Source organism: Lepidochelys olivacea (genome assembly GCF_965140295.1).
Source record: "Lepidochelys olivacea isolate rLepOli2 genome assembly, chromosome: 1".
Classification (NCBI taxonomy): domain Eukaryota; kingdom Metazoa; phylum Chordata; order Testudines; family Cheloniidae; genus Lepidochelys; species Lepidochelys olivacea.
Window position 1 is genome coordinate 343,604,449 of NC_140411.1, and position 24,626 is coordinate 343,629,074.

The 24,626-nt window shown below is 45.7% G+C and overlaps 1 protein-coding gene across 1 annotated transcript in view; it reads left to right on the plus strand.

The window, feature by feature from the left end:
- Nucleotides 1–24,626, plus strand: part of SFMBT2 (Scm like with four mbt domains 2) — a 193,245-nt gene that overhangs the window by 137,727 nt on the left and 30,892 nt on the right. Inside the window, exons 11-15 of the mRNA XM_084636621.1 lie at nt 3,805–3,931; nt 13,724–13,837; nt 16,965–17,007; nt 18,378–18,448; nt 20,057–20,196. Coding sequence (XP_084492747.1) covers nt 3,805–3,931; nt 13,724–13,837; nt 16,965–17,007; nt 18,378–18,448; nt 20,057–20,196 — 495 coding nt within the window. The remainder of the gene's footprint in view (nt 1–3,804; nt 3,932–13,723; nt 13,838–16,964; nt 17,008–18,377; nt 18,449–20,056; nt 20,197–24,626) is intronic.

Below are 24,626 nucleotides of genomic sequence, written 5' to 3' on the forward strand. Positions count from 1 at the left end.
AAAGTTAGGAAATGCCAGAATGAAGGTTGCCCAGGCAACCTTAATTCACCCCCCCCACACACTTGTGCATATGGATTATGATACATTCTTTAATAACATGATCGCATCCATGGGATCACTGCCTGGTTTGGTGCACAGGATGGATGGTGCTCACTTAATGAGCAGCTATTTTACTTGTTGTTCAATGTGTGGCCCTCTTACCCTATTTACTGAACACAGTTCATGCCGGATCTGAAGACAGAATGATTAACTGCCTCATGGTCTTTCTATGGTGCGTATCTGAATGCTTCATTAGTGGATTTATTATCTTAATAATCCTGTGAAATGAGTAGATATTATCCCTATTTTACAGATGGGGAAACATGGACACCAAAAAACAACGGTCAAAATTCCACTAATTTTGGGTACCCAATTTGAGACACCTACCATTTGATTTTTCAGAGTACTCAGCAGTGGCTAGTGAAATACCGAGACACCCCGGTGGTCGGTATCAAACCTGGGACCTTGGGAGCTAAATGCATGAGCCTCTGTACTGCATGAGCTAAAAACCACATGCTTCTTAGTTAAGGCCGTAGCAGACTCATTAATCTCTAAGTGGTCTCGGTGCCACTAGAGGGGACAGAACCCCACACCCAGGAGGTGTGTGGGTTACACTAGCATTTTATCTGTTCACTCCTGTTGACTTCAGCTGCAACTGCTTGACACTTCTGCAAATCAGACCTCAGAGTCTGCCTAGTATCACATAAGAAGTCTGTGGCAGAGACAAGGATAGAATCCAATTCTCTAGGGCAGCAATCAGTTGCCTGAATTATGAGATCATCCTTTCTCTTCCTGCAATCCCCTGCTTCTTCACTGCACCTTTTAACTTCAGCAACAGATGAAGCAGGGGTCCCACAGACAAGAGGCCTTCTCTACACAAACCTGATTCATCCCAGAGTAGGTCCATCCTGCTCACTGACTGAGTCAGCGGTCCTTCTGAAAAACTAGCGTGTGGTTGTGTAATTAAAGATTGTATCATAATGCAAACGCACGAGGGGGCCAAATTTAGGTTGCGCAGGCAGCCTTAATTCTGGCATTTCCTAAATTTTGAGGGCTTGATTTTGCAGCCATGATAATGTTCTTTTAACATAGTTTTTTGTGGGTAATTTCCTAGCTTTTTAAAAAAGCAAACTGGAACCCCACCCCCTCCAGGGATTCTATCATGTGGCACCATATTGACATCCACATGAGTCATCAGCAGGGTTGGAATCTTTAGATCTGTGCCACGGACCTCTGCCACTTGAGCTAACAGAGAAACTGATAGCAGTAGTAGGTTGTTATCCTGTGGAGGTGAGAGTGCCCTAGTGGGCACAGACTCTTCTTCCTGTTTCTCTCCCAGCTAGATCCCATCTGCCCTCTGTCTTCCAACCAGTCCCTGCCCTGTCTCTTCCCTACCCTTGGCTCCTTGTCCCAGTCCCATTTTCCTCACCTAGCCAATCTCAGTCTCCACTCCACAGACCTCTCATCCCCGTCTCAATTTCCTTGCCCAGCCAGTCATGAGCACACCTCTCTGGATTCTCTGTCCAAGTCTCCCCAACATCACTCCTACTCCCAGTCTCCTTGCCCAGCCAGTCCCAGTTCTCTCGTCTCCACTCCTCATTCTATTTCTCTTCCTCATCTCTGCCCCCCCCCCGCCCGCAGTCACCCACGTTCCCCATCCCCACTGACTCCCAGTGCCAGTCTCCCTCTCTGGGCTTCTAGCCCAATCTCAGCACCCCAGCCCCTTGTCCCAGTCTGTTTACCCCGCCAGTTCCAGTTCTCCCCCACAGCTCCTCACCAGATCTCTCTCCTGATTTCCTCACCTGCTTTCTCCCTCCCTACTGGTTCCCAATTCCAGTCTCCTTGCCTAGCCAACCCTATTCCCTGCCCTTTGTCTGATCTCAGTATCTCCCCCACTCATTGGCTTCCAGTCCCTCCAATTTCCGTCCTGGCTCCCAGTCTCCTTGCCCAGCCAGCCCCAGTCTCCTCCACTCAGCTCCCAGCCCCAGTTTCCCTCTTCTCCCACTCCAGCTTTCAGTCCCAATCTCCTCCATCCCATCCCAAGTCTGGCTCTTGTCCTCTCTGCATTCAGTCTGGCTTCCTCTTCCCTGTTGCCTGGGGCAAGTGGGGCAGGGAGTGGGGAGAAGGAATGTCATTGACAGAACAGGAGAGACATTTTCCCTGCTTCAATTCCGGTTCCCAGGCAGAGACACAGACCTGGCCTGGCCCGGAGCAGCTGGGAGCTGCAATTGCAGAGAGTGTCCTGCTAGGCCCCCTGCAACTCCAGCTGGAGCATGCCCAGTGCAGGTGGAATCTTTGGGGAATTAATCTGCCACTCTCTAACAAGTCTACTGAGCACGTGCTCATTGTGACTTTTCAAAGACTTATTAGTTGGCTAAATTTGGGCAGAGTTTTACAGGGATAGCAAAAGGCACATCCCTGCCACAAAGGCCCACCCCCTGCTAAATTTCAACTCCCTGCACCAAATCATTGAGAAGCTAGAGCTCGTCAAAGATAAGGCCAGCAGAAATTTTTAACATGGACATTTCCCTAGTCTTGTTCTCGGAAACACCAAATCCTTGTGGCTGAAATTTTCCAAAATATTCAGCATGATGCAAACACCCAGCATGGAAAATTTCAGCCCAAGCGGTTAAAGTCTGGCAAAGTTATAAACAACGGAAAACAGGGTCTTCTAATGGAAGTGTCAGGCAACCTTAATAATCGGCAGTACTGCCAGCCCCACCTATAATAAAGTACACATAAAATAAAAAATCTTCAAACTTATTATATCACTCCGGAAAAACCAAACCTTAGTAATACACTAGGATAGATCTTGGTGGTAATTAACGTTGACAGATACATGCTTATTCTCAAAAGGCTGAAAAATTGGCAAGGGCCATATTCTCAGAGCTGTGTGCTATAGATTAGCCATTACAACTCTTGGCCAGATCCTTATCTGGTGTACATCAGCAGAACTCAACACTTTGACATGAAGTCAACCTGTGTTCAAGTGAATGGAGCTATGTCCATTTCCACCAGCTGAAGATGTGGCCCTCTGTACTGAACTAAGGGCTTATCTACACAAATGTTTTAGTTTGTGGCAAGTGGGATGTGAATCTACTCCACAGTAGCCCTCTGTGGACTAACTGTCAGCTGACGCAAATTAACACACTGTTAATGGGCTTTGATCTAGTCCTATTTCAAAGAGGACTAGATCAAAGCGTACTAACAAACTGTAGATTCACACCCCAGTTTGCCGTGAACTAATTGTTCTTGCAGACAAGCTCACAGTCAAATTGGGGAACTCTGTGAGTAAATGGATGCACAGTTATCTAATCTGTACATGCAGATTGAGGGTTTGCTCTGGAAATTTGGTTCTGAGAACAAAGGAGTTACCAGACTGGATCAGACCCATAGTCCCTCTAGTCCAGTATCCTGTCTCTGAGTGGCCAACACTAGATGCTTCAGAAGAAGGTGCAGAGACCCGCAATAGGCAGATGTGAAATAATTTGCCTCCCCCACCTATGTCTCATTCTGGTCTCTGATAGTCAAGATTTGGCTTAAGCCCTGAAGCACAAGCTTGAATATCTCTTCCAGAAGTTGTCTTTATGATAACTCTAGATATTCTTCATACCCATCTAAATCAGTTTTTGAATGTTGGTGAGTTCTTGGCCTAGGTGGTCCTAGATGTCTCCTGTGTTCTCCATGGAAACCAAGGGCGAGTCTATTTAAAGCCATTCTGTGCTGTGGTGCGGTGTTTCAGTGTTGACACTTGACCTCTTTCAGACGTCCTTCACCCGGGGCTTTACTAAGAACATGAAGCTGGAGGCTGTGAACCCCAGGAACCCTGCCGAAATATGTGTTGCTTCGATCACCTCAGTTAAAGGAAGGTTAATGTGGCTTCACCTGGAAGGTACGTTGAAATGACTGCAGTTCCATAGAGGCCTATTGCTTTTATGTTGTTTCGTAAGTTTATTCAGGCCCTCTCAATTGCTGTCCCCAACCCTGCATGCCTCGCAGCTCCCCCCGGACACACCTGCTTTTTTAATACCGTCAATAAGGACTAAATTATCCAATGTTGTCCTTCTCCCTGCTCCCCCATTGACCAGACCACACGGCTGCAGGACACTAGGTCACAGGGTCCTCTCCACCCACATGGCCAATACCAACAAACGCGATGGGGGGGAAGCTTCCAAGGTGGCCTCTGAAAGGTCTCCTCACAACCGCAGAAGCTGTCTTCAGAGCTTTGGCCTGCCAACGACATAATTACATTTCTACTGGCCTTGGAACTCTGCTCCTGTCCCGCCATGCACTCTCATAGCCCCCAGCTTTCTACCTCCCTGACCCCTTTGCTTGACCCAATCAACCTCATTTCTTCATCGCCCTTCCCTTATACTCAGTTTCCTACCTGTACCCACCCGCCTAACGCCAGGGAACGAAGCAGGCTTGTGCCAGCCTTCCCCCGGCCAGCTGCATGCATATTTTGCAGCCTTTTCCCCCGCTCTTCGTCTGCTCCTTCTCATTTTCGGCTGCACGCTCTTCTGTGCGGGGACTGTATATAGCCTTTGGAAAGCACTCAGCCTGTTGCAAGCACCACCACCCTACAAGTAGTAATGGCTCTGCAGTGGGGATAACTAATTGGGCTCACGTTCATCTCAAGAGTTTCTTTTCCACTAATCCTCTCCCCAAACGAGATGTTGACGAGATAATTATGGACAGGATCATGCCTATGTAACCCATGCCTGCTTGGTGGGGCACTTCATCCCCCTCTCGTGGCAGCTAAAGATTGATGAGCCTGCTACAGGTGTGCGTCTTTTAGCTCAGGCAGTAGAGGCTCATGCGTTAAGCTCTAGAGGTCCCAGCATCTGTTGGTGTTACACAAACACTTACCTGAGTAGTTCTTTCTCCAGGGCAGCGCTCGGGTGAATAAGGACTCCTGGAATGAGTACAGCTTTGCAGAACTTGATGATCAGAACACAGTGATCCCCTTCCTTGTGCTGTTAAAATTATTGTCACTGAGTCACTGAAACAAGGAAGCAGACATATTAAATGTGTCTTGATTGGTGCTGAGATAATCTGGTGTTTCCATTAGGTGCTTGTAACATTTTGTATCATTCGTGCATGGTGTTGGTTCAGTGATCACCAATAAATAGAAAGTTGCAGGCTATAAATAGAAGCTGCAGGCCTGGAGTCCAAAATAAAGCCAGTAACTCTATTTTTGCAGAGTGGGCTGTTAGTCGTAGTTTGGGCACCAAGCAAGGATGTTTGTTAAAGCCATGTGAGAAAGAAAGAGAAATGTTTAACTAATTACTGTACATAGGGTCTAATTCTGCTGCGCTTTCGCTCTGGACAATGAATAGCACTTTGTACTTCTGTAGCACCTTTCTCCTTAGATATTTCAGAGGGCTTGAAAATATGCTACAGTGGGGGTCAGGGTGGGGTGGAAAACGGCAACAAGGCAAGTGCACAGCAACCCTATGCAGTGGTGTAGAAAAGGAAGTAAAGAAAGATACAATGTCCATTGACATGTGCATGAGGAAGGGAGGTTGACACCATGTAATCACTTGGGTCTTGATCCTGCATGGAAGCAGAGGGAAAGGTGCTAGGAAAACCAGGACAGGTGTGTATGAGCCACTCACTTTAGTCTGTTGCTTCTCCATCCAGGCAGATGGGTAGAGAAGCAACTCAGCACTCTAATCAATGGCTGTTGAGCAATTCATTTACATGTTTTGGATTAGGGCCCAGCACCCTCTGTCTCCATGCGCCAACCCCCTCCTTTCTGGGCTGTGCACCCATAGGAGCGGAGCAAGCAAAGTGAGCTGTGCTGAGTATCTTATACTTTTCATCACCATCTGTGTTTGCTGCATCTCCCCACTGCACTGTTATGCATACCACCCCCTCCTCTGCACACAGCAACAACGGAACTGCCAGACTGGATCATCTAGTCCAGAATTCTGTCTCTGACCATGGCCAGCACCAGAGGCTTCAGAGGAAGATGGAAGAACACCTCAGTAGGCGGATGAGGGATAATCTCCCCTCTACATGGGTCTCCTCTTGATCTCTAATAGAGATTGGTTTAAGCTCTGAAGCATGAGGTTTAATATCCCTTCCAAACTACTTATCATCATAACTCTGGGTCATCTTCTTATCCATATAAGTGTCCCATCCCTCCTTGAATCTTGCCATGGATCAAGCCCCTAGCATGGAATTTGACCCCGACAATGGAGCTCAAAAGAGGGTTCTAGGATTGTTACTGACCACAAAAGACCAGGATCCTGGTTTTATGTCATAGCTGAAAGGTGCCACCTTGTGCAGTCTTGAGCCCCCGTACACTGGGCTGGGGTGTTCGTTCAGTACAGACAGATCGCCGCTTCCGGAATAAAACACTCCCCTCCTTGGAGGTGTCTCACCCAGATACCACCTAAGCCCAAGCTAATGTAAGAGAAGTCAGAAGCTGCTGTACTTACAGCTACTGGCTTCATTGTCGTGGCAGAACCCATGTAAGATCAGCTGTGCCTAGTGGTGTTTCATGGCAAAGGGAAGGGAAAAGGCTCTTTAAGAACCAATTTCATGGCCAGGTTTTGCCCTCAGAGACATCTGCATCCCCCGACTGAAGGCAATGAGAATTGGATGTGTGTATTTAAGGGTGGAATCTGTCCCTTTGTTTGCTTTCTGAGAATCCTGAAAACATTTAAGGCACTTTTGATGGTCCATTGGCCTGCCTTCACCAGCTCCTGTCAGATTTATGTTTCTGGCACATTCCAGGAGGCTGAGGTGTGGCCAGTTTGTTACGGTGCCCGAACTGAAACAATCAAAAGGGCAGCACCTAACCACACATACAAACTGAGTCCCAGGTGTCATGATTCCATAGAACTGATTTCTCAGGGCGTCTGATTCTGAAGGTCCCGTTTGCAATTTGAAAGGTGCTGTACAATACAGGGCAAATGTCTTATAAAGTATCACGGGGTAGCCGTGTTAGTCTGTAGCCACAAAAACAACGAGGAGTCCGGTGGCACCTTAAGGACTAACAGATTTATTTGGGCATAAGCTTTCGTGGGTAAAAAACCCACTTCTTCAGATGCATGGAGTGAAAATTACAGCTACAGGCATAAATATCCTGGCACATGAAGAGAAGGGAGTTACCTCACAAGTGGAGAACCAGTGTTGACAAGGCCAATTCAGTCAGGGTGGAAAAAAAGTAGCATTTGAAAGGCACCGTGCAATGTAACAGTAAATATATTGTGAAATAGCAACAGCATGAGCACTCTGGCCCCAGGCTCCGATCCGGTAGGTGCTCTGTTCGATAGCACTGGGAGCTCTTTCTTCCGAGCGTTTTCAGGATACACTCCTTGGTGCTGTGATTATGTTGATACCACCCAGTCATGGTGTAGCTGTGCCTTTCTAAGGCTGTGGTCAGGTGCCATTCAGCGTGTCAAGGCATTAAGTAAATCCCAGAAGGACTCTATGATGTCACTATTGTACAGCATCCCCGAACTGATACTTAAAACCACGGATACTTGATACAGGCAACCACAGGTTTATTCCTCAAGAACTCCACCGGCCTACTCGGACTTTGCAAGTTAAAAACCAAGGATGGTGAGTGGTACATCACAGGAGCTCAGTGTCGTGGGGTCCTGAGCTTCTCCCCTCCTAGCAGAAGGTAGGAGCAATCAGAGGAGCAATGGAGGAAGCTTCCTCCTGCAGAGCTCAGGAACACCTGCATCTGCTTCTGTGCAGCAGAGCCTAGGAGCTCAGCTGGTGGAGAAGGAGGAGGAGAGAAGAATGAAAGGGTCTGCCCCTCACCCCCAAAGCCTCATGTGCACTGGTGGATCAGTATCCTGGTTAGTGCCCGGCTGGTTTATTTCTCAAAGCTGGGTTACAGTATCACACAGGTACCAGTACAGTAAAGGTGAGTTTGTGTTTGTGCTAAAGCTGTATGAATCTGGGCACTTCTGGATCTCATGAATTTATGCAAACTCTTTTGGCCTGTTGTGAGTGTGACAGGATAAAACAGCCAGGAAAGGGTTCAGGGCTAGTCACATGACTCAGTGGGGGATTTAAAGGAAGGATGTGTCCTCTTTCTGGAGGCATGGGAAAAGCCTCTGGGGTCCGCAGCCTCCAGAAAGAGAATACACCCTTCCTTTAAATCCCCATCTGGGTCACGTGACCCGCGGGTGGCCCATAACCCTTTCCTGGCTGTTTGACCCCGTCACTGTGGGTTACCTGCCACTTCGTTTCATGTGGCATCGATCGTACGAAGCTGAGAAGTGTCACGGCATCCTGTGATGTGTGGTGAGAAGTGCCCTAATGGACTCAGGCAGGCCTGACGAAAACACGGACACGGAACCCCAGGCGCCTCCATCGTTGCGCGGACGGCTCACTGTAGAAGAGACAGTGAAGGCAGACGTCGTGTGGAGTTTAGCTTGAGCAAGCAGCATCATGCTGTTGTCAAGACGACGTCAGGGTCTCTCTGATCAATCCCATTGTCAGTGTTTTGTAACTCACTTGGTATCTAACTAGAAATTCCATTTGACCAGAACCTTGGCTGGGAGGTTTTAGCTGGATGTAAAATAGGCAGCATGTACCCTGTCCTTACTACATCCCTGCTTCATGCCAAATGCTGCTTAGCATGTGAAAGCCGATGAAGTCATAGCTCACGGTGGCCCAGTCAAAAGCTGCATGACGCAGATGAGAAGCAATGGGGTGCAATGGATAGGGCACTAGAGCAGGACTCAGGAGATGTAGGTGCCATTCCCAGCGGTGCCACTGACCGGCTGTGTGACCTTGAGCAACTCACTTCACCTCTGCTTCCTTCATTTTCCACTGGAAGCTCTAGTGCAGGGATTGTCTCACTATGGCTTTGTCACACTAGAATTTTTTAACTCAAATTAATTGATATGCCTTTAACTCAAGTTAGCTAACATGATTGTACATGCTAATCTGGACACTCCACAAACCTTTGTTCCAAAGTGTGGTTAAAACCTTGGCATAGCCACAACCAGTTGTTTATGTACAACACTGAGCCCGGTGGGGGACCTGGTCTCAGTTGGGCCCTTTAAGAGCTGCAGTAATATAAATAAAAAGATGCATAGATTCGTGTTAGTCAAAGTTCGGTGACGGATTCTAACATACGCATTGTTTCAAGTTATACACCTCAAGATGCAACATTTTGGACTGAATTTGTAACTACTTATCCAAATCAGAAATCAGTTTTCCTTGAATCCTGCTTTGTTATCTGAAATTCATCTGCACACTAGAGCCCTGATCTAAAACTGATCCACTAGTTCCAGTCCACTATCCTTTCTCCAACAGTGGTCAGTATTAGATACTAGAGGAAGGTACGAGAACCCTGCAGAAGGCAGATATCAGATAATCTATCCCACACCAGGTCTCATCCTGACTTCTAATACTCAGGGCTTGGCTTAAACCCTAAGTATATAAAACAACCAAAGCATACAATCAAGGAATTTCACAACACCAAACAGATCAAATGTTCCAGTTGTGTTCATAAAAATAATCTCCACCAACCCAGCACACGGTGGGTGCGTCTACACTAGAAATGGAGGTGTAAATGCCAGCTCGAGGAGACATACCCATTCTAGCTCTAACTGAGCGAGTGCGCTAAAAATAGCATCATAGCCTCAGCAGTACAAGTGTTGGGAGGGGCAAGCCTCCTGAATACCTAGCGTCTCTGATAGGTATGTACTCAGAGCGTGCCTAGCATCTCCGATAGGTATGTACTTGGGGCAGCTAGCCCTTCCCGCCAACATGGCTGCATTCTATTTCTAGCACGTTTACTCAATCAGAGCTTGTACAGGTATGTGGGAATTATATCTCCAGCTCAAGTGTAGACGTACCTTGTGAGGAAACTCACTGAGCTCCAACATAGTGTAAGTCTCCCAGAGGTGTAAACGAAAGTAACGCGGTGCCTTTTACCTTTTTAGTGTACATTTATTAAAATTTTGAACCAAAAAGTCACCGCAATTCAAAGAACTGAAATTTTTCAGTTCAACAATCTCAGAGCTTTTTTTTACCCAAAAGTTTTTGAGTCGGGCATTTTGTCAACCCTGACGCTGTTTTGAGAACAGTTTTGGGTTCTATAACGCATCGTTTTTTGGTTTAAAAAAAAGAGTTTCATAAAAAATTCCTGACCGGCTCTAATTATGAGCAAGCGTGTGATATCCCCTCGAAAAGCACCTTTCACCCTGGATTGTCCCATTGAAGCTTCCAGTACTACTCATTGTGAGCAATGGCATCACAGTCTGGGCCTGTGATAGTTACTGTTCTAGTGAATGTTATGTCCTTAGAATAGCTGATGCTAAAGGAGGCTTTGGAAGGGACATAAAACGTCGCGTTTCAGCTAAATCTGTAAGCGTTAGGGATTCAGATGAGATTTTGCTGGCAGCTGTCAGGGCTGGGAGATAGGCGACCAAGTCTAGTGGTTTGTGACCTGGTTCAGGTGACCAGGAATCAGGCATGAGCCAGTCGAACTAACCCAGAGGGGGTCACGCACCATTCGGGTCACCAGAAGTCAGGCCAAGGTCAGGATACCAGGCATTAGGCAGGTCAGAATCTGTAGCGCTGGGTGAGGGGTCCAAGCAGCAGGCAGATTGTACCCAGTTGTGCCGTTCCAGTTCTGCAGTTCGACAGCAAAAACTGTGTCTGTAAAACAGGCTGCAGTAGTTAAGCCAGGTTGAGTTATACATGAGCGACCATTGCTGAATAAATCATGTTTTTGGCAGTAGCAAAATTCTGTAAACTTCATGCGGAGCATTTAATGAGTGGCCGTATAGCTCACCCAAAGCGGGAAAGATGCATAGGGCTGATATGAGACTATGTGTTTGTGTAACCCATCACTTTCTGCTACTTTATTACTCAGGATCTGCATTGTAAATTTTTACTAGTTCATTTTAGGTTTTAACGCTGAAGCTTTCTGGTTTGCATTTAGTAATAATGTATACCCTCTGCATAATATGTACGGCTACAGTAGGAATTTGGTGAAGTAAAAACCCTATGCTAGTAATTTTTCAGGGATGAATTGGGTTTATATTTTCAAGAATTGCTGCTGAAGTTGCAATAATGTAATAATATATTTAATGGGAGATGGAAATGTTCATTCTTCATGCATTCTATTTTTATTCCTAATGTCTCGATTCTTGTGGCCATTTCTTAGGCCGTGAAGACAGTGATTGTAAAATGCATAAATCAAGCAAACAGAAATTGCAAACCAGCTGTTTCCAGTTTGTTATACGACTCAAGCTAAGTGCAGCAATAAGATGCGGGAAGTGACTGGCGGGGTTATCAGAAGCTCACGTAAAAAACAGTGCCAGTCCGGCGTGGTTGGATGTACATATCTTTTTTTGCGTCAGCGTGGCAGGATGAGAAAATAAACATGATGGTGCGTCCTTGCCATTCGGAGTGGCAGCTGTTGTAAATTTTTAGGATCAAACTTTAATGTTGCACCTGTCGTAAGCAGAAAAAAGAAAAGAACATTGGATCAGAACAGTAACACAGAGCAGTTGCAGTAATGAAAGCAAAGGATGTCCTAGGTCATCTCAGTATTAGAACCTGCCGTGCTGGAACGTGGGACCATGCAGGTTCTGGCCTGCTGGCACCTCTGCACCACCACAGTTCCCATGGGTGGACCCTGTGAGGCTGGGCTCAACAGGACGTACCACCCAGCAGGACTTGAGTGGCGGCCCCTTGTAGCCCACTGATTGGTCAATACCAGTACTTAAATCAGGACACTATGAAGGGAAGCTATCTCGGCGGCAGAGACTGCTTGTCTGTCTCTGCTCCAGACCCTGCTTGTGATCGACCCTAGACTTTGACTCCCCACCCTGGTTTGGCCTCGACTTTGCTATTTGATTGCTGTCTGTAACCTGGCGCCTGACCCTGAACTTCTGGTAACTTGACCCTGCCTGCCTCCTGGTGCCTGATTCTCAGTCTGCCCATGAGCCTGTCTCAGACTCTGACCTCCTGGTACCTGGCTCCCAACTCCTGCTCTGACCACTAGGTCTGACTGTCCACGTCCTGGTCATGACACTGGTGCTGGAGTTGAGTTGATTTCCTGCGTCTTGCTGTGCATTTAGGGCCTCATCCAAGACCCATTGACTTCTATAGGAATCTTTCCATTGACATCACTGGGCTTTGAACCAGGTCTTTAGCTGAAGTCGAACACAGAAATTGGGATGAGATGTTTTGCAGTGGAAGGAGTTACAATTCTCCATGCTTTAAAACAGGCCGTTCCTCATTGGCAGCATTTTTAGTGAGGATCCTACAAGGGAGGAAGGGTAGTCTTGGACTCAAGAGACTTGGATTCGATTCCTGGCTCAGCCACAGACCTCGTGTGTGTCTGTGGGCAGGTCTTGCGATCTGCTTTATGGCTCAGTTCCTCACGTGTAAAACGGGGATGGTACCTCAAAGAGGGTGCTGAGGATCCGATGCATGAATGATTTCAAGGTGCTCAGCCATTACTCTAATGAGGGCCATGGAGACACGCAGCATCATTTTCTTTGTAATTTCTTCCAGTGTGATGAGCTCCCAGCTGTATTTTCATGCCTTTGCAGCTGTGTATTCGCTAGACCTTCTGCTCTCACGCTGGGCTGGAGAGTCCATTGTTGCAGGCACCTCCTCACCAGAGGGCTGTGTTGCCCTCACAAAGTTCAATTACTGTTTCAGTTCGACTGCTGGCTCTTGGTGAACATTCATTAGTGGAAAGTTCCCTGCGGTCAGCTGGCTGGGCACTCCCAAATAGCGCTGCATTAAGCAGGAGGCGGGGATGCTGTAACAGATGCAAAGGCAAGAATACAGGAGAGCAAGCTCCTTGTCTCCTGATCATTCATGTGAGCATTTGATAACCCCGCCGGTCACTTCCCGCATCTTCATCAGGAGAGATTTCTCATGCTGGACCTATAGGCCCTCGCCTGGAACCAGCAGATGGCAGGTGAACTTCCTACACCAGTACAGATGGAACAGGTCGGGATAAATTAAAGAGGGTCCTGGCTGACGACAAAAGATTTGCTCCGGAGGCCCTTTAAATCAGTGGGGATCTTTTCAGGGGCTTTGGCTCAGAGCCACAGTGGGGAGCTTTAAATCAAGACTGGATGTCTTTCTAAGAGAGGGAGAGAAGTTATGGGCTTGAGGCAGAAATTGTGGGGTGAAGATTCTATAGCTTGTGCTCTGCAGGAAGTCGAACAAAATCTGTCTGTCTCCGGGTTTTATGCTGCTGCCTATCTGTCACTGTCCTATCTGAGCACTTTCCACATAAAATTGATAGCAATATCGAAGTCCCTAGTGGATTTCATGGGGTCTCTTGATGATCATAACGAGCCCTTGTGTCCTTAAAATCTGTGAATCTGTGAGCGAAGGGCTTACTTCATCACGCCCTGTGGTATCAGGATGGGAAAGGGCTCACATGGCCTTAAACCTTGCCATTTTGCTGACTTTCAGTTGCTCAATGTACAGCTTTCATAGTCTCTTAATGCCGTTTTGCTGTGGAATCACAATGCGCTTTAAATGCAACAGCCTTGTCATTGCTACCTGTAGGAAATTGAAGACGAAATGATGCCTGATTTCGATGCAGGGAAGCCAATTTATTTTTATGTGTGCCATCGTTTCCTTGCCTTGGTTTGTGACGAATGCTGGAACTGCTCCGAGCTCAGTCATCCCGTGTGTAAATTGCATTATAAATTTGTGTTTCTAGGTTTACAGATGCCTGCTCCGGAGTATGTAGTTGATGTAGAGTCGATGGACATTTTCCCAGTCGGCTGGTGTGAAGCAAATGGTTACAACCTCACACCGCCACACAAAGCAGTGTGTAAGTACACGAAACCACAAGCGAATAGACACCATACACATGGGTTTCTTAATCAACGTGTCACATGTACCTAATCTGCTCCTCCTACCTACCAACCTGCCTAAATGGCCATCAGACTCTGCAGTCCTTGGACTGAGTAGTTAGTACCTGTTCGCCCAAGGAATCCCTCTATGCATGGGACTATTTGCTGCTCTTGTGACTAAGGGTTGCGGAATGTGCCCCTGGGTATTTCTAACATGGTGGTAACAATGGTATCTGGGTTTTATCATGCTGAAATTAATTCCTCAGCCTACCAAGACCTTAAGGAGAACACAGTCCCTTAGAAATACTTGACAGAGACTTTAAGGGTGCATTGCAATCACTGGCCACAACTGCAGCTTGTGTAGACATACCCGAGCTAGCTTTGATCTAGCTAACTCAGCTGCCAGAGCCGTGAAGCTGTGGTTGCGTGTGTGAGGAATTACTCAGAATTCTGGTCAGGTCTGTATAGCCTGCGTTGAACCATGTGGTACCATGGCTTCCCTGCTCTTGTTCTAGTTAGGTAGATCAAAGCTGGCCCAAGTATGTCTACACATGCAGTAGTCGTACCCCATGATTGCAGTGTAGACATATCGTAAGTGAGAGACATAATAACAGAGAGGACAGGAATTGGACAGCACAAGGAACTGATAATGGAATACAGTGAGGATTTTTCCAAAGGACCTAAGTGAATTAGGAGCACAAGACCTGTTGACTTTCAATGGCACCTATGCTCCTAATTCACTTAGACACTTAGGGTAAAAGCTCTGTGGTGGGATGTACCTAAATGTCTAAGGGAGTTAGGAGCACAAGATCTGTTGACTTTCAATGGAGCTTTTGCTCCTAACTGAATTAGACACTTAGGGACATGCCACCACAGAGCTCTTACCCTCCAGGTCAGGATTGAGGAACACGTGTGGGGAAGCCGGTACTGCGACTGTCCGTGCTGTACCCAGATGGTAAATAAAACCGAGGGCTTCCCTCTCCAGAGCGGTCAGCCTAGCACCGTTTCCCAACGCTAAGGATATGTCTACATGGCAGCCGCGGGTGTGGACGGCAGTTCATGCAGATGTATCCAGTGCTAGCTGGGCTCTAGCTAGCTCATTGAAAATAGAAGTGAGGATGCTACGGCCCAGGGGCTTCAGCTCTGGCTGCGCAAGCCAAGTACGTACCCGAGGGATCAGCCCACGCTGAAGCCAACACCGGGGCTGCCTCACTTCTGTTTTTAGCAAGCTAGCTAGAGTCCAGTGGGTGTGTCTACACGAGTGGCCATTCACACCCCTGCTGCAGTGTAGACCTACCCAAAGATTGCCCTTCGACACTGGTCTAATTCCATTGACATCATCAAAATTACTCTCAGTTTACACCAGATACATTAAAATTAGAACTGATTTTAGGCCAGACTCTGATACCCTTACTCACACTGGGTAGTGCCTTACTCCATGGAGAGTCCCATTATTATCAAAGCATAGGAAGGTACTAGTTCATATGAGTAAAGGGTATCCAAATCTGGCTCTTAAATGGGAGCAGGATCAGGCCCCAAGCCATCCCTCTGTATTGCTGATTTAAAGTATCCATGTATTTAAAAAACTTGATTGTCCTGGAGATTTTATAGGACTAGCTGCTCTATTTTCTTACACCAGAGAGGAGAGATGCCGTTTATGTCCACGGGCCCAGATCCTGCGAGCTTTCTGCTTCCACAGTCCCCACTGAGATTCTTATGCAGGAGCAGGTCCCAAATTCCTTAGTCCCATTAAGAGATGGACCTAAACCCCAAGGATGGACCCATGTGCTGGGAACCTTCCAAAAATTTGGCTCTGGGGTTTGGGCCCAGCCCTTTAAAAAGAGAGATGCTGGGCACAAAGCTGAGATCTGGATCTATGCTTTCCCAGAGTCAAGGTGGGTTCCCTCCAGGGCTGTATATGCTGCCGCTGCAGCCCTTCTGATGCATGGAGACCCAGCCAGAGCCAGAGAAGTGGAGCCCAAAAGAGACTCCAAGCTGTGTCTCTCCCTTGTGGCGTGTGGTTGGCCTGAAGAGAGGAAGGGGTTGGGGAGAAGGTGGGTGTCGTGCAAGACCAGGGCAGAGGAGCAGCTACAGCAGGAGGATGTGTTAGCTTTCACCGCTTCTTGCAGAAACACCCCCACTGCTGCCCTGCGAGCGGAGGAGGCGCTGGGCAGCTCTTCGGAAGGTTCACCCTTCCCAACTCCGCCTGATGACGTGGTGAAGATGTCTGATCAGTGGGGGAATGCGGCAGTCCTGAGTGTGGAGGAGAAAAAAGGGAGGATGAAAACCAGCATCCCAAGGGGAAGAGAACAGTTAACAATAGGGATAGCTCAGTGGTTTGAGCATTTGGCCTGCTAAACCCAGGGTTGTGAGTTCAATCCTTGAGGGAGCCATTTAGGGATCTGGGGCAAAAATTGGGGATTGGTCCTGCTTTGAGCAGGGGGTTGGACTAGATGACCTCCTGAGGTCCCTTCCAACCCTAACCTTCTATGAATACAAAAAGGGAAGGTGGTCAGCACGATCCTGCCCTCCCCTGGGGCCTGGTCATGCCCCCGGATTGAGATCCCGAGAACTGGTGTCATCAGATGAACACAAATCTCCCATCTCCAGCTGAAATAATTATCATCAGTCTGTTTATATTCATTAACATCTGAAAGGCAAATGTTCTTTTAAAATAAAGCGACAAACCCTTTTGAAGAGTTAAATATATCGGAGTCAAAAATCAGACAGACAGACCTAATTTGGAAGGCTACTGCCACGGCAACATTGAGCGACCTTGTCACAATCTAGAGATGGGGTGCGACCGTGCTGGGGTAATCGCGCTTGCAAAATGCAATCTTGCACGCATGCGCCTTTTATTTGAATATTTGCTAAGTACAGATCCCAGGAAAATCAGTATCGACTTTGCAGTAGCAAAATTAAAAGTACCAGCAGCCCCTTTGAAACGCTCATTTTTTAATGGTGTGGCGGCTCATGTAACAAAAATAATAATACAAAAAGTGGGGCTGAGCGTGGAAGAGCCCTTCGTTGTGTTACATGTGATTTTATATTCCAGCCATTTATACAACAGACCATATATTTCTCTCTTCCTCTCTCATTTTGCAGTACGAAAGAAGAGGAAGATTGCAGTTGTGCAACCAGAAAAGCAGTAGGTTTCTGTTTAAAAGCAGTTTCAATATGTAGATGAATTCGATTCTCCTCTGGGGAATGGTGTACAACAGTTACAGTAGAACCTCAGACTTACGAACGCCTCGGCAATGGAGGGTCTTCGTCCCTGCAATGTTCGTAACTCTGAACAAAACGTTCGGGTGGTCCTTTCAAAAGTTTACAACTGAACATCGACTTAATACAGCTTTGAAACTTTACCATGCAGAAGAAAAATGCTGCTTTCCCTTTAGTTTTTTAGTAGTTTACATTTAACAAAGTACTGTATTGTGTTTGCTTTTCTTTTTTTTTTTGGTCTCTGCTGCTGCCTGTTTGCGTACTTCTGGTTCCAAACGAGGTGTGTGGTTGACTGGTCAGTTCGTAACTGTGGTGTTTGTAACTCCGAGGTTCTACTGTCCATCATATTAGTAACTACAGTGTCAATCCTGCGGCTGAATATTTTGCAAGGGTCCCTTTCAAAAATAAAATAGCCACTAGTCTGAACAGGATGTTTCAGAGTGTTATCTCAGTAGGGTCTGCCCTGTAATTTGACTCTGTGAATTCTGGGACAGAAAGGCTGAATTCCAGCAAGTTGGAAAAAATTCCAGAATCCACAAAATCAAGCTGCCCACTGAGCCCTGACTGGGATCGATGGGGTAGCTCATACCTTAACAAGCTGTTTCTGGCTTCCTGCAGACTCAGGCAGACAATGCTGCATCAGTTTACACGTGGTTCATGTTTTTAACGTTATCTTTACATCCTTAAGCCAGAAACTTAATTTTTTTAAAGAAATTAAAGTTCAGATTCTGGAGCACAATTTTGCAGCCAGGGGTGAATTTCAGTGAAAGCCCCCAAATGCACGGATCCCTGACCATAAGACATAGCAGAGTCATTCTAGTTGAAATAGTGTTGTGTTTAAAGACCCAGCTGCTCAAAGGCAGGGGTTCTCAAACTGGGGGCCCTCAGGGGCCATGAGGTTTTTACTTGGGGGTCACCAGCTGTCAGCCTCCACCTCAAACTCCACTTTGCCTCCAGCATTTATGATAGTGTTAAATATAAAAAAGTGTTTTTAATTTATAAGGAGGGGGGCGCACTCAGAGGCTTGCTATGTGAAAGGGGTCACCAGTACAAGAGTTTGAGAACCGCTGCAAAGGTGTTTAGATATCTAACTCCCATTGATTTCAGTAGGAGCTAGGCACCTAAATCCTTTTGAGGATATAAGCCAAAATGGCAGTATTATAATCTCCATGCAGATATCAGGGTACTAAGTGATGACCATACTTTAATGAGACTGATGCAAAACCTTGAGTTGCTCAGGTTCTGATCCATCACCCAGGCTCCTGGTATTAAGTGCATCGTATTGTCGTTAAGCAGGTTGCCATCCGCAGTGCCTGTTGAGAAAATACCTCATGACCTTTGCCCACTTCCTCAGCCAGACACAACAGGTGAGTCTGTTCAGCGACTCGAAAGCTCCTTTATCATTTCAGACTTCATCGGTCAAAAGCAGGGTGGAAAAGCCAGAGGTGAGAAGTGGATGTGGTATACACAGACCTACACATACTCCCAGGGCCAGACCCTCAGATGGTGTAAGTCAGCATAGCTCCACTGAAGTCAATAAAATTTGATTGATTTACATCAGCTGAGGATCTGTGTGCACATGTGTGGGTCTGTCTGTCCGTTTCGCTCTCGCTCTCTGTCTCAAGTTACCTGGATTTGCCTCTGGGTGTCAAAAGTGTTGAGAGTGTGACCCTTGAAGAGCTCCATTCCAGACAGTGTCCTGATGTCAGGCCAAATAAAGCCCTGGTGTAAATAGATACAGCTGTTTCCTATTGGCATCAATGGTGTTGCACTTGTTTACACCAGAACTAAATTTGCCTCATTATCTCTCTGCATGCCTATCTGTACAGCACATCAACCATTATTACAACCAAAAGTGATTTTTGTTTTCCCCCTTAATGAAGGTCGCATATTTTAGTGCATAATATTTAGACAGTTCATGACACAGAATCTAAATTGGGATTACTCCTTTGTTTGAAAGCCACGTTTTTAAATTTGCTTTTGTCCTGGTTTCTTCAAAGCGTAGATTACTGGGAGGTCACCAGCTTTTCTTTCTGTGACTGGTGCTTGAGGAGATAATAATACTTAGAATCATGAACTAACTAGCCCTTACGCCATCCCTGTGACAGTGGTACAGTGGGGAGTGAAATATTATTGTTCCTCTTTTACAGGTGGGGAAAATGAGGCAAATTCCATAGGCCACAAAAGAAGGTAGTGTCAGACCTCAGTTAGAGCTCTAAATCTCGATTCCTAGCCTTGTAGTCAGATCACAATAGGTCCCATTCCTCAACAGAGGGCTAGGGGAAGACATCAAGAATGGTAAAAGGGCCAGGAGAGCTGTATGGAAATCTGGATATGATTTACAGAAGAGATGGGCTATGACTCAAATTAACATGACGAGGGCTGCCTCATTCCCCACAGAGCTGAGGGGCAATCTCTCCCAGCCAAAGCTGTGGAGCACTTAAACTCTCCAGCACTCTGTTGTTATTGAGGCCCACAGTTCACCCACACGGTTACATGCCAGCACCATCCAGGCCTTTCAATCCAGGCGCAGGAGCCTGTACCAGGAAATTAACCCTTTGTTTGTACCATTCATAGTAGCTGGTATGGAGGCCTAAACTCTTGTGCTTAAAGGAAGGCATGCCCAGTGGTTAGCATGATGGCTTGGGGTGCTCGGGATCTGAGTTCAATTCCCTGATCAGCCTGTTTGACCTGGTATAATCACGTATCCTTTCTATTCCTCAGTTTCCCATCTGTCATAACACCTCAGGGGAGGGTTAACAATTATGAGACACTCAGATACTCTGTTATTGTGGGCCCTATAAGTACTGTTGATGGTGTCATGAATGAGATTTTTCTGGACACTGAGCTGTGCTTACCAGGGACCCAATCCTACCGCCAGTGGTTTTGCAAGCGTCTAGCAGAAAGAAGAGAGACCCTTAGGTTTGCTGCAGGAAAACAATTGCAGTCTTGGTAACGTGGCTTTCTTCTTGCAGGTACCGTCAATGGGCGATACTGCTGCCCCCAGCTCTTCATCAATCATCGCTGCTTCTCAGGTCCATATTTAAACAAAGGGAGAATAGCAGAGCTACCTCAGTCTGTTGGGCCTGGCAAGTGTGTGCTTGTGCTCAAAGAGGTATGGTTCATCTGTCTGCAGTGTGGGACTGGATGTCTGTGTAACAATGTGAAAACAGGGATTGTGGGGAATATGGACCAGAATTTCAAAACAGGCACCTCACTTGCATTAGTCTGCAGAAGAGAAGAGTGAGGGGGGATTTGATAGCAGCTTTCCATTACCTGAAGGGGGGTTCCAAAGAGGATGGAGCTCGGCTGTTCTCAGTGGTACCAGATGACAGAACAAGGAGCAATGGTCTCAGGTTGCAGTGGGGGAGGTCTAGGTTGGATATTAGGAAAAACTTTTTCACTAGGAGGGTGGTGAAGCACTGGAATGGGTTCCCTAGGGAGGTGGTGGAATCTCCATCCTTAGAGGTTTTTAAGGCTCCCTTGACAAAGCCCTGGCTGGGATGATTTAGTTGGTGTTGGCCCTGCTTTGAGCAGGGGGTTGGACTAGATGACCTCCTGAGGTCCCTTCCAACCCTAATCTTCTATGATTCAAGCATGGGACAGACACAAGTAGCTGTGTCCAGGACAGAGAACCAGCATGGACCAGAACCCATTGTGCTAGGCTCAGTACAAACACAGAACAAAAATGATCCCTCTTCCAAAGGGCTCACAATATACGTTTATAACAAAAGACAGCAGGTAGGTTAGACACACAGTGGAGCACAAGGAAACAATAAGGGCTTGTCTACACTTACTGGAGGATTGACACTGTGGCAATGGATGCACCGGGGGTTGATTTAGTGGGTCTAGTACAGAACTGCTAAATTGACCGCAGAGCGCTCTCCCATAGACTCCAGTACTCCACCGGAACGAGAAGCGCAAGGGGAGTTGACGGGAGAGTGGTAGATCTTAGCTACATCGACTTGAGTTACGCTACTAACATAACTCAAATTGCATAGCTTAGATCGATTTACCCCCGTAGTGTAGACAAGGCCTAAGACAATACTGTAGGATAAGCAGTGGTCTTGCACTTTCAGCAGTCTCTCTAACTGACTGCAGCTTCATTGGATGATCAGAAAAATCAGTTTCAAGGTGTCTCAGATTGGGCACTAAAATCTGAGACACCCAGAAGACAGATCACTGTTTAAATTGTTGGCCTTAGTCCCAACAAGGGACTCTTACTCATTTTAAAAAAATATCTGAAGTTGTTTGAAAGGCTACAGTCTATTGTCTCACAGTATGGGAGGCAGCTCTACAAAAAGTGCCAAGATCAAGCTGCTTTTCCAGGTGCGATAGCGTGATTTGAAATTCAGGAATCCAAAACAGTCTGAACAAACAGCAGGATACAGTGTTTGCAAAGCAAAAGATGACCATTGCTAAATCTGAAAGCAAGGCCCAAGCATTTTGCTGATGGTGGATCTGGCTTTCTGCTGATCTTCTAAAAGAGAGCACGGGACAAAAGAAAGAGCATTCCCTTCAGTTTTGTAAGTGGAAGAGAAATGTGAGTTGCACTTGGGTGTGAAACATCCATTCCCAGCTGTCCAAAAAGCTTTCTTCCCATAAATAAAAATGGTCTTTTGTGGATTTGGCAGTGAAATGAGCAGGAGTGGAGATACCAGTTGACATGATGTGACATGTTGCGGTCCTTAGAGCCCAAATCCATGCAGCAGAGAGACAAGGGGGGAGAAAAGCCTTTTGCAGCCTTCGAGTCCTAGTTCATTCCCATGCAGGAGCCCAATTGTTATCAAAGATAACTCCACAGCTTGTCAGAGTCACATAACCCACAACATTTTGAATGAAATGAAAGATGTGGCCAGCTACTCAGCTGGTCTGAATCACGGTAGCTCTTGTGAAGTCAACGGTGCACTAGTGGAGTTACTCCAGCTGCAGATCTGGAAATTCATATATACGTACACACACACACACACAGTATATATATATATTGAAGATCAGGGCTTCCAATAATCAATAACCAATAGTCAATAACCAATAGTCAATAATTAATCAATAGCTGATCATTAATATAGTTTGAATTTTATAAAAGAATTTTAAAAGACCTTGGATAAGTCAGAGTGATTGAATTTATTAAAAGATGAGATATCAAGACAGCGCACAACAGAAATAGGTATCAATCATAGTTACCACAATCCGTAGAACTGACCCTACAGTGGTGACAAGCTGATCACAGTCTTGTATTGGTTCTGATAATTGCTTATCCTTTGCTAATACTTATAGTAAGGTTCCATTATTTCCTCTTTCCGTAACGTAGATAAAGATACATGAGTCTGGTACTTTTAATAAATTTTTAAGCACATAATTGGGCATCTGCTTACTTACTCATTATTTTAGCATAGGTATGGTATATTTGTATATATATTCCTGTCTGTTGCAGTTGAAGACATTGCTTGCACAGTCAAAAGAACAGGAAAAGGTCACTATTTCTTTCTTAACAAGTCCAGCAAGCTTGTATTTTCCTTTCTTAGAGTAACCAAAGAGGATTATGGGAGTCTGGTTCATGAGTGAGCTAAAGTCTGGTTCGTAGGTCAACAGGCCCTGCCTTGTCACTGTAAATGGTGCCATTTATTTAAGCAAAAAGCTGTAAGTAAGATATTCAGTAACACCAACTTGTCTCCTCAGAGTTACAAAAGAAATAGCAAGTAAAGCATTTGTTTAAATTTTTTGCTCTTTAACCAGACATTGTAAGTGGCAAAATAAAATTAACATAATGACAATTATAATTATTTGTAACACAATCAAACCCTTGAAGGTTACTTCTATTTAAGTATGCGACAATAGAATGTTGAGATCCCCATCATGAAATAACTGATTGAGATTGCTTTGCTTTTCCCATGCTGTTGCTAGTTTGCATAACATGGGTGTCTTTCTGATTTAACCAAATCTTCATAGTCAAGGTTAGTGAGGTAATGCAGACATCAAAAATGGGTATCATTGCCTCAATTTCATCCTGATGGTCAGACTCACTGTCAATTGTATACACCTCATTAAAAACTGGACTGTGGGTTATAACAGTTTGTCCAATCACAGTGCATTTTTGTAGGATACAACAAAATTTGGAATAGTGGCAGATAGGTCATCCTCTCCACTTCACCGACTCGAGACTGTAGCAACTAGCTTCCCAGCCTCACTCAATTGGTCTGGACCAGGACGATTACACACTGGAGTGGCAATGTCGAAGACATCACACCTAAGTCTGCTGCAGTTTCCACGATATGCATCTGATGAAGTGAGCTGTAGCTCACGAAAGCTTATGCTCTAATAAATTGGTTAGTCTCTAAGGTGCCACAAGTACTCCTACACTTGTATTGATATCCCTTAACACAGTGGCTCTCAACCTTTCCAGACTACTCTACCCCTTTCAGGAGTCTGATTTGTCTTGCGCTCCCCCAGTTAAACCTCACTTAAAAACTACTTCCTTTCAAAATCAAAAGTGTCACAGCACACTATTACTGAACAATTGCTGACTTTCTCATTTTTACCATATAATTGTAAAACAAATCAATTGGAATATAAATATTGTACTTACATTTCAGTGTATAGTATATAGAGCAGTATAAACAAGTCATTGTATGAAATTTTATTTTGCACTGACTTCACTAGTACTTTTTATGTAGCCTGTTGTAAAACTAGACAACTATCTAAATGAGTTGATGTACCCCCTGGAAGACCTCTGCATACCCCGAGAGTTACATGTACCCCTGGTTGAGAACCACTGCCTTCACAGAACGAACTATGTGCAGAGCCCTTAATGACTGTGTGCTGTTAGGATATACCAGTAACGGTAGCAGGTCCAGGCATTCCTGTAGGGGGTGTCTTAAAGATAACCTTATTGAACAGATCACTGCCAGTGTGTTGAATACTGCAGTGTCAGGGTCTAATCTGGGCAAACACATTGCAAGGGTACATAAGGGACATGAAAGCTGTTTTAACAGCAACTCTGCTTAACAATTCATAGATTTAGTAGATTGTAAGGCCTGAAAGGATCATTATGATCACCTAGTCTGAGCTTCTGCATAACACAGACCATAAAATTCCACCCACTGATTCTTACACCTAGTCCATCAACTTGTGCTTGCACTATGGCATCTCTTTCCAAGAGACAGCCAATTTCCTTTTACAGACTCCAAGTAATGGATAATTGACCCTGTTCATTGATAATCTGTTTCCGAGATTAATTACCCTCACTGTTTAAAAAAAATTAATGTTGTTTAGTTGGTTTTGGACTTTGGCATAAGGTGACTCTCCTCTCCTGACATGCAAAAAGGGACTAAGCCAGTATTTGAAAAACAGGAGGAAAAAATGTAAAACTGTTGCACTCATTTTTTAATTTAAAATTTAGGAGCATGGCGAAGTTGCATAATTAAAACAGATGTCTCAGTCTTGGTGCTCAGAGAATTAAGCCGTTTAGACTGAATTTTAAACATATGATTGAGCAAGGCGGATGGAGTTATCATGAGCTATCTGATATGGCGTTTGTACTATCTG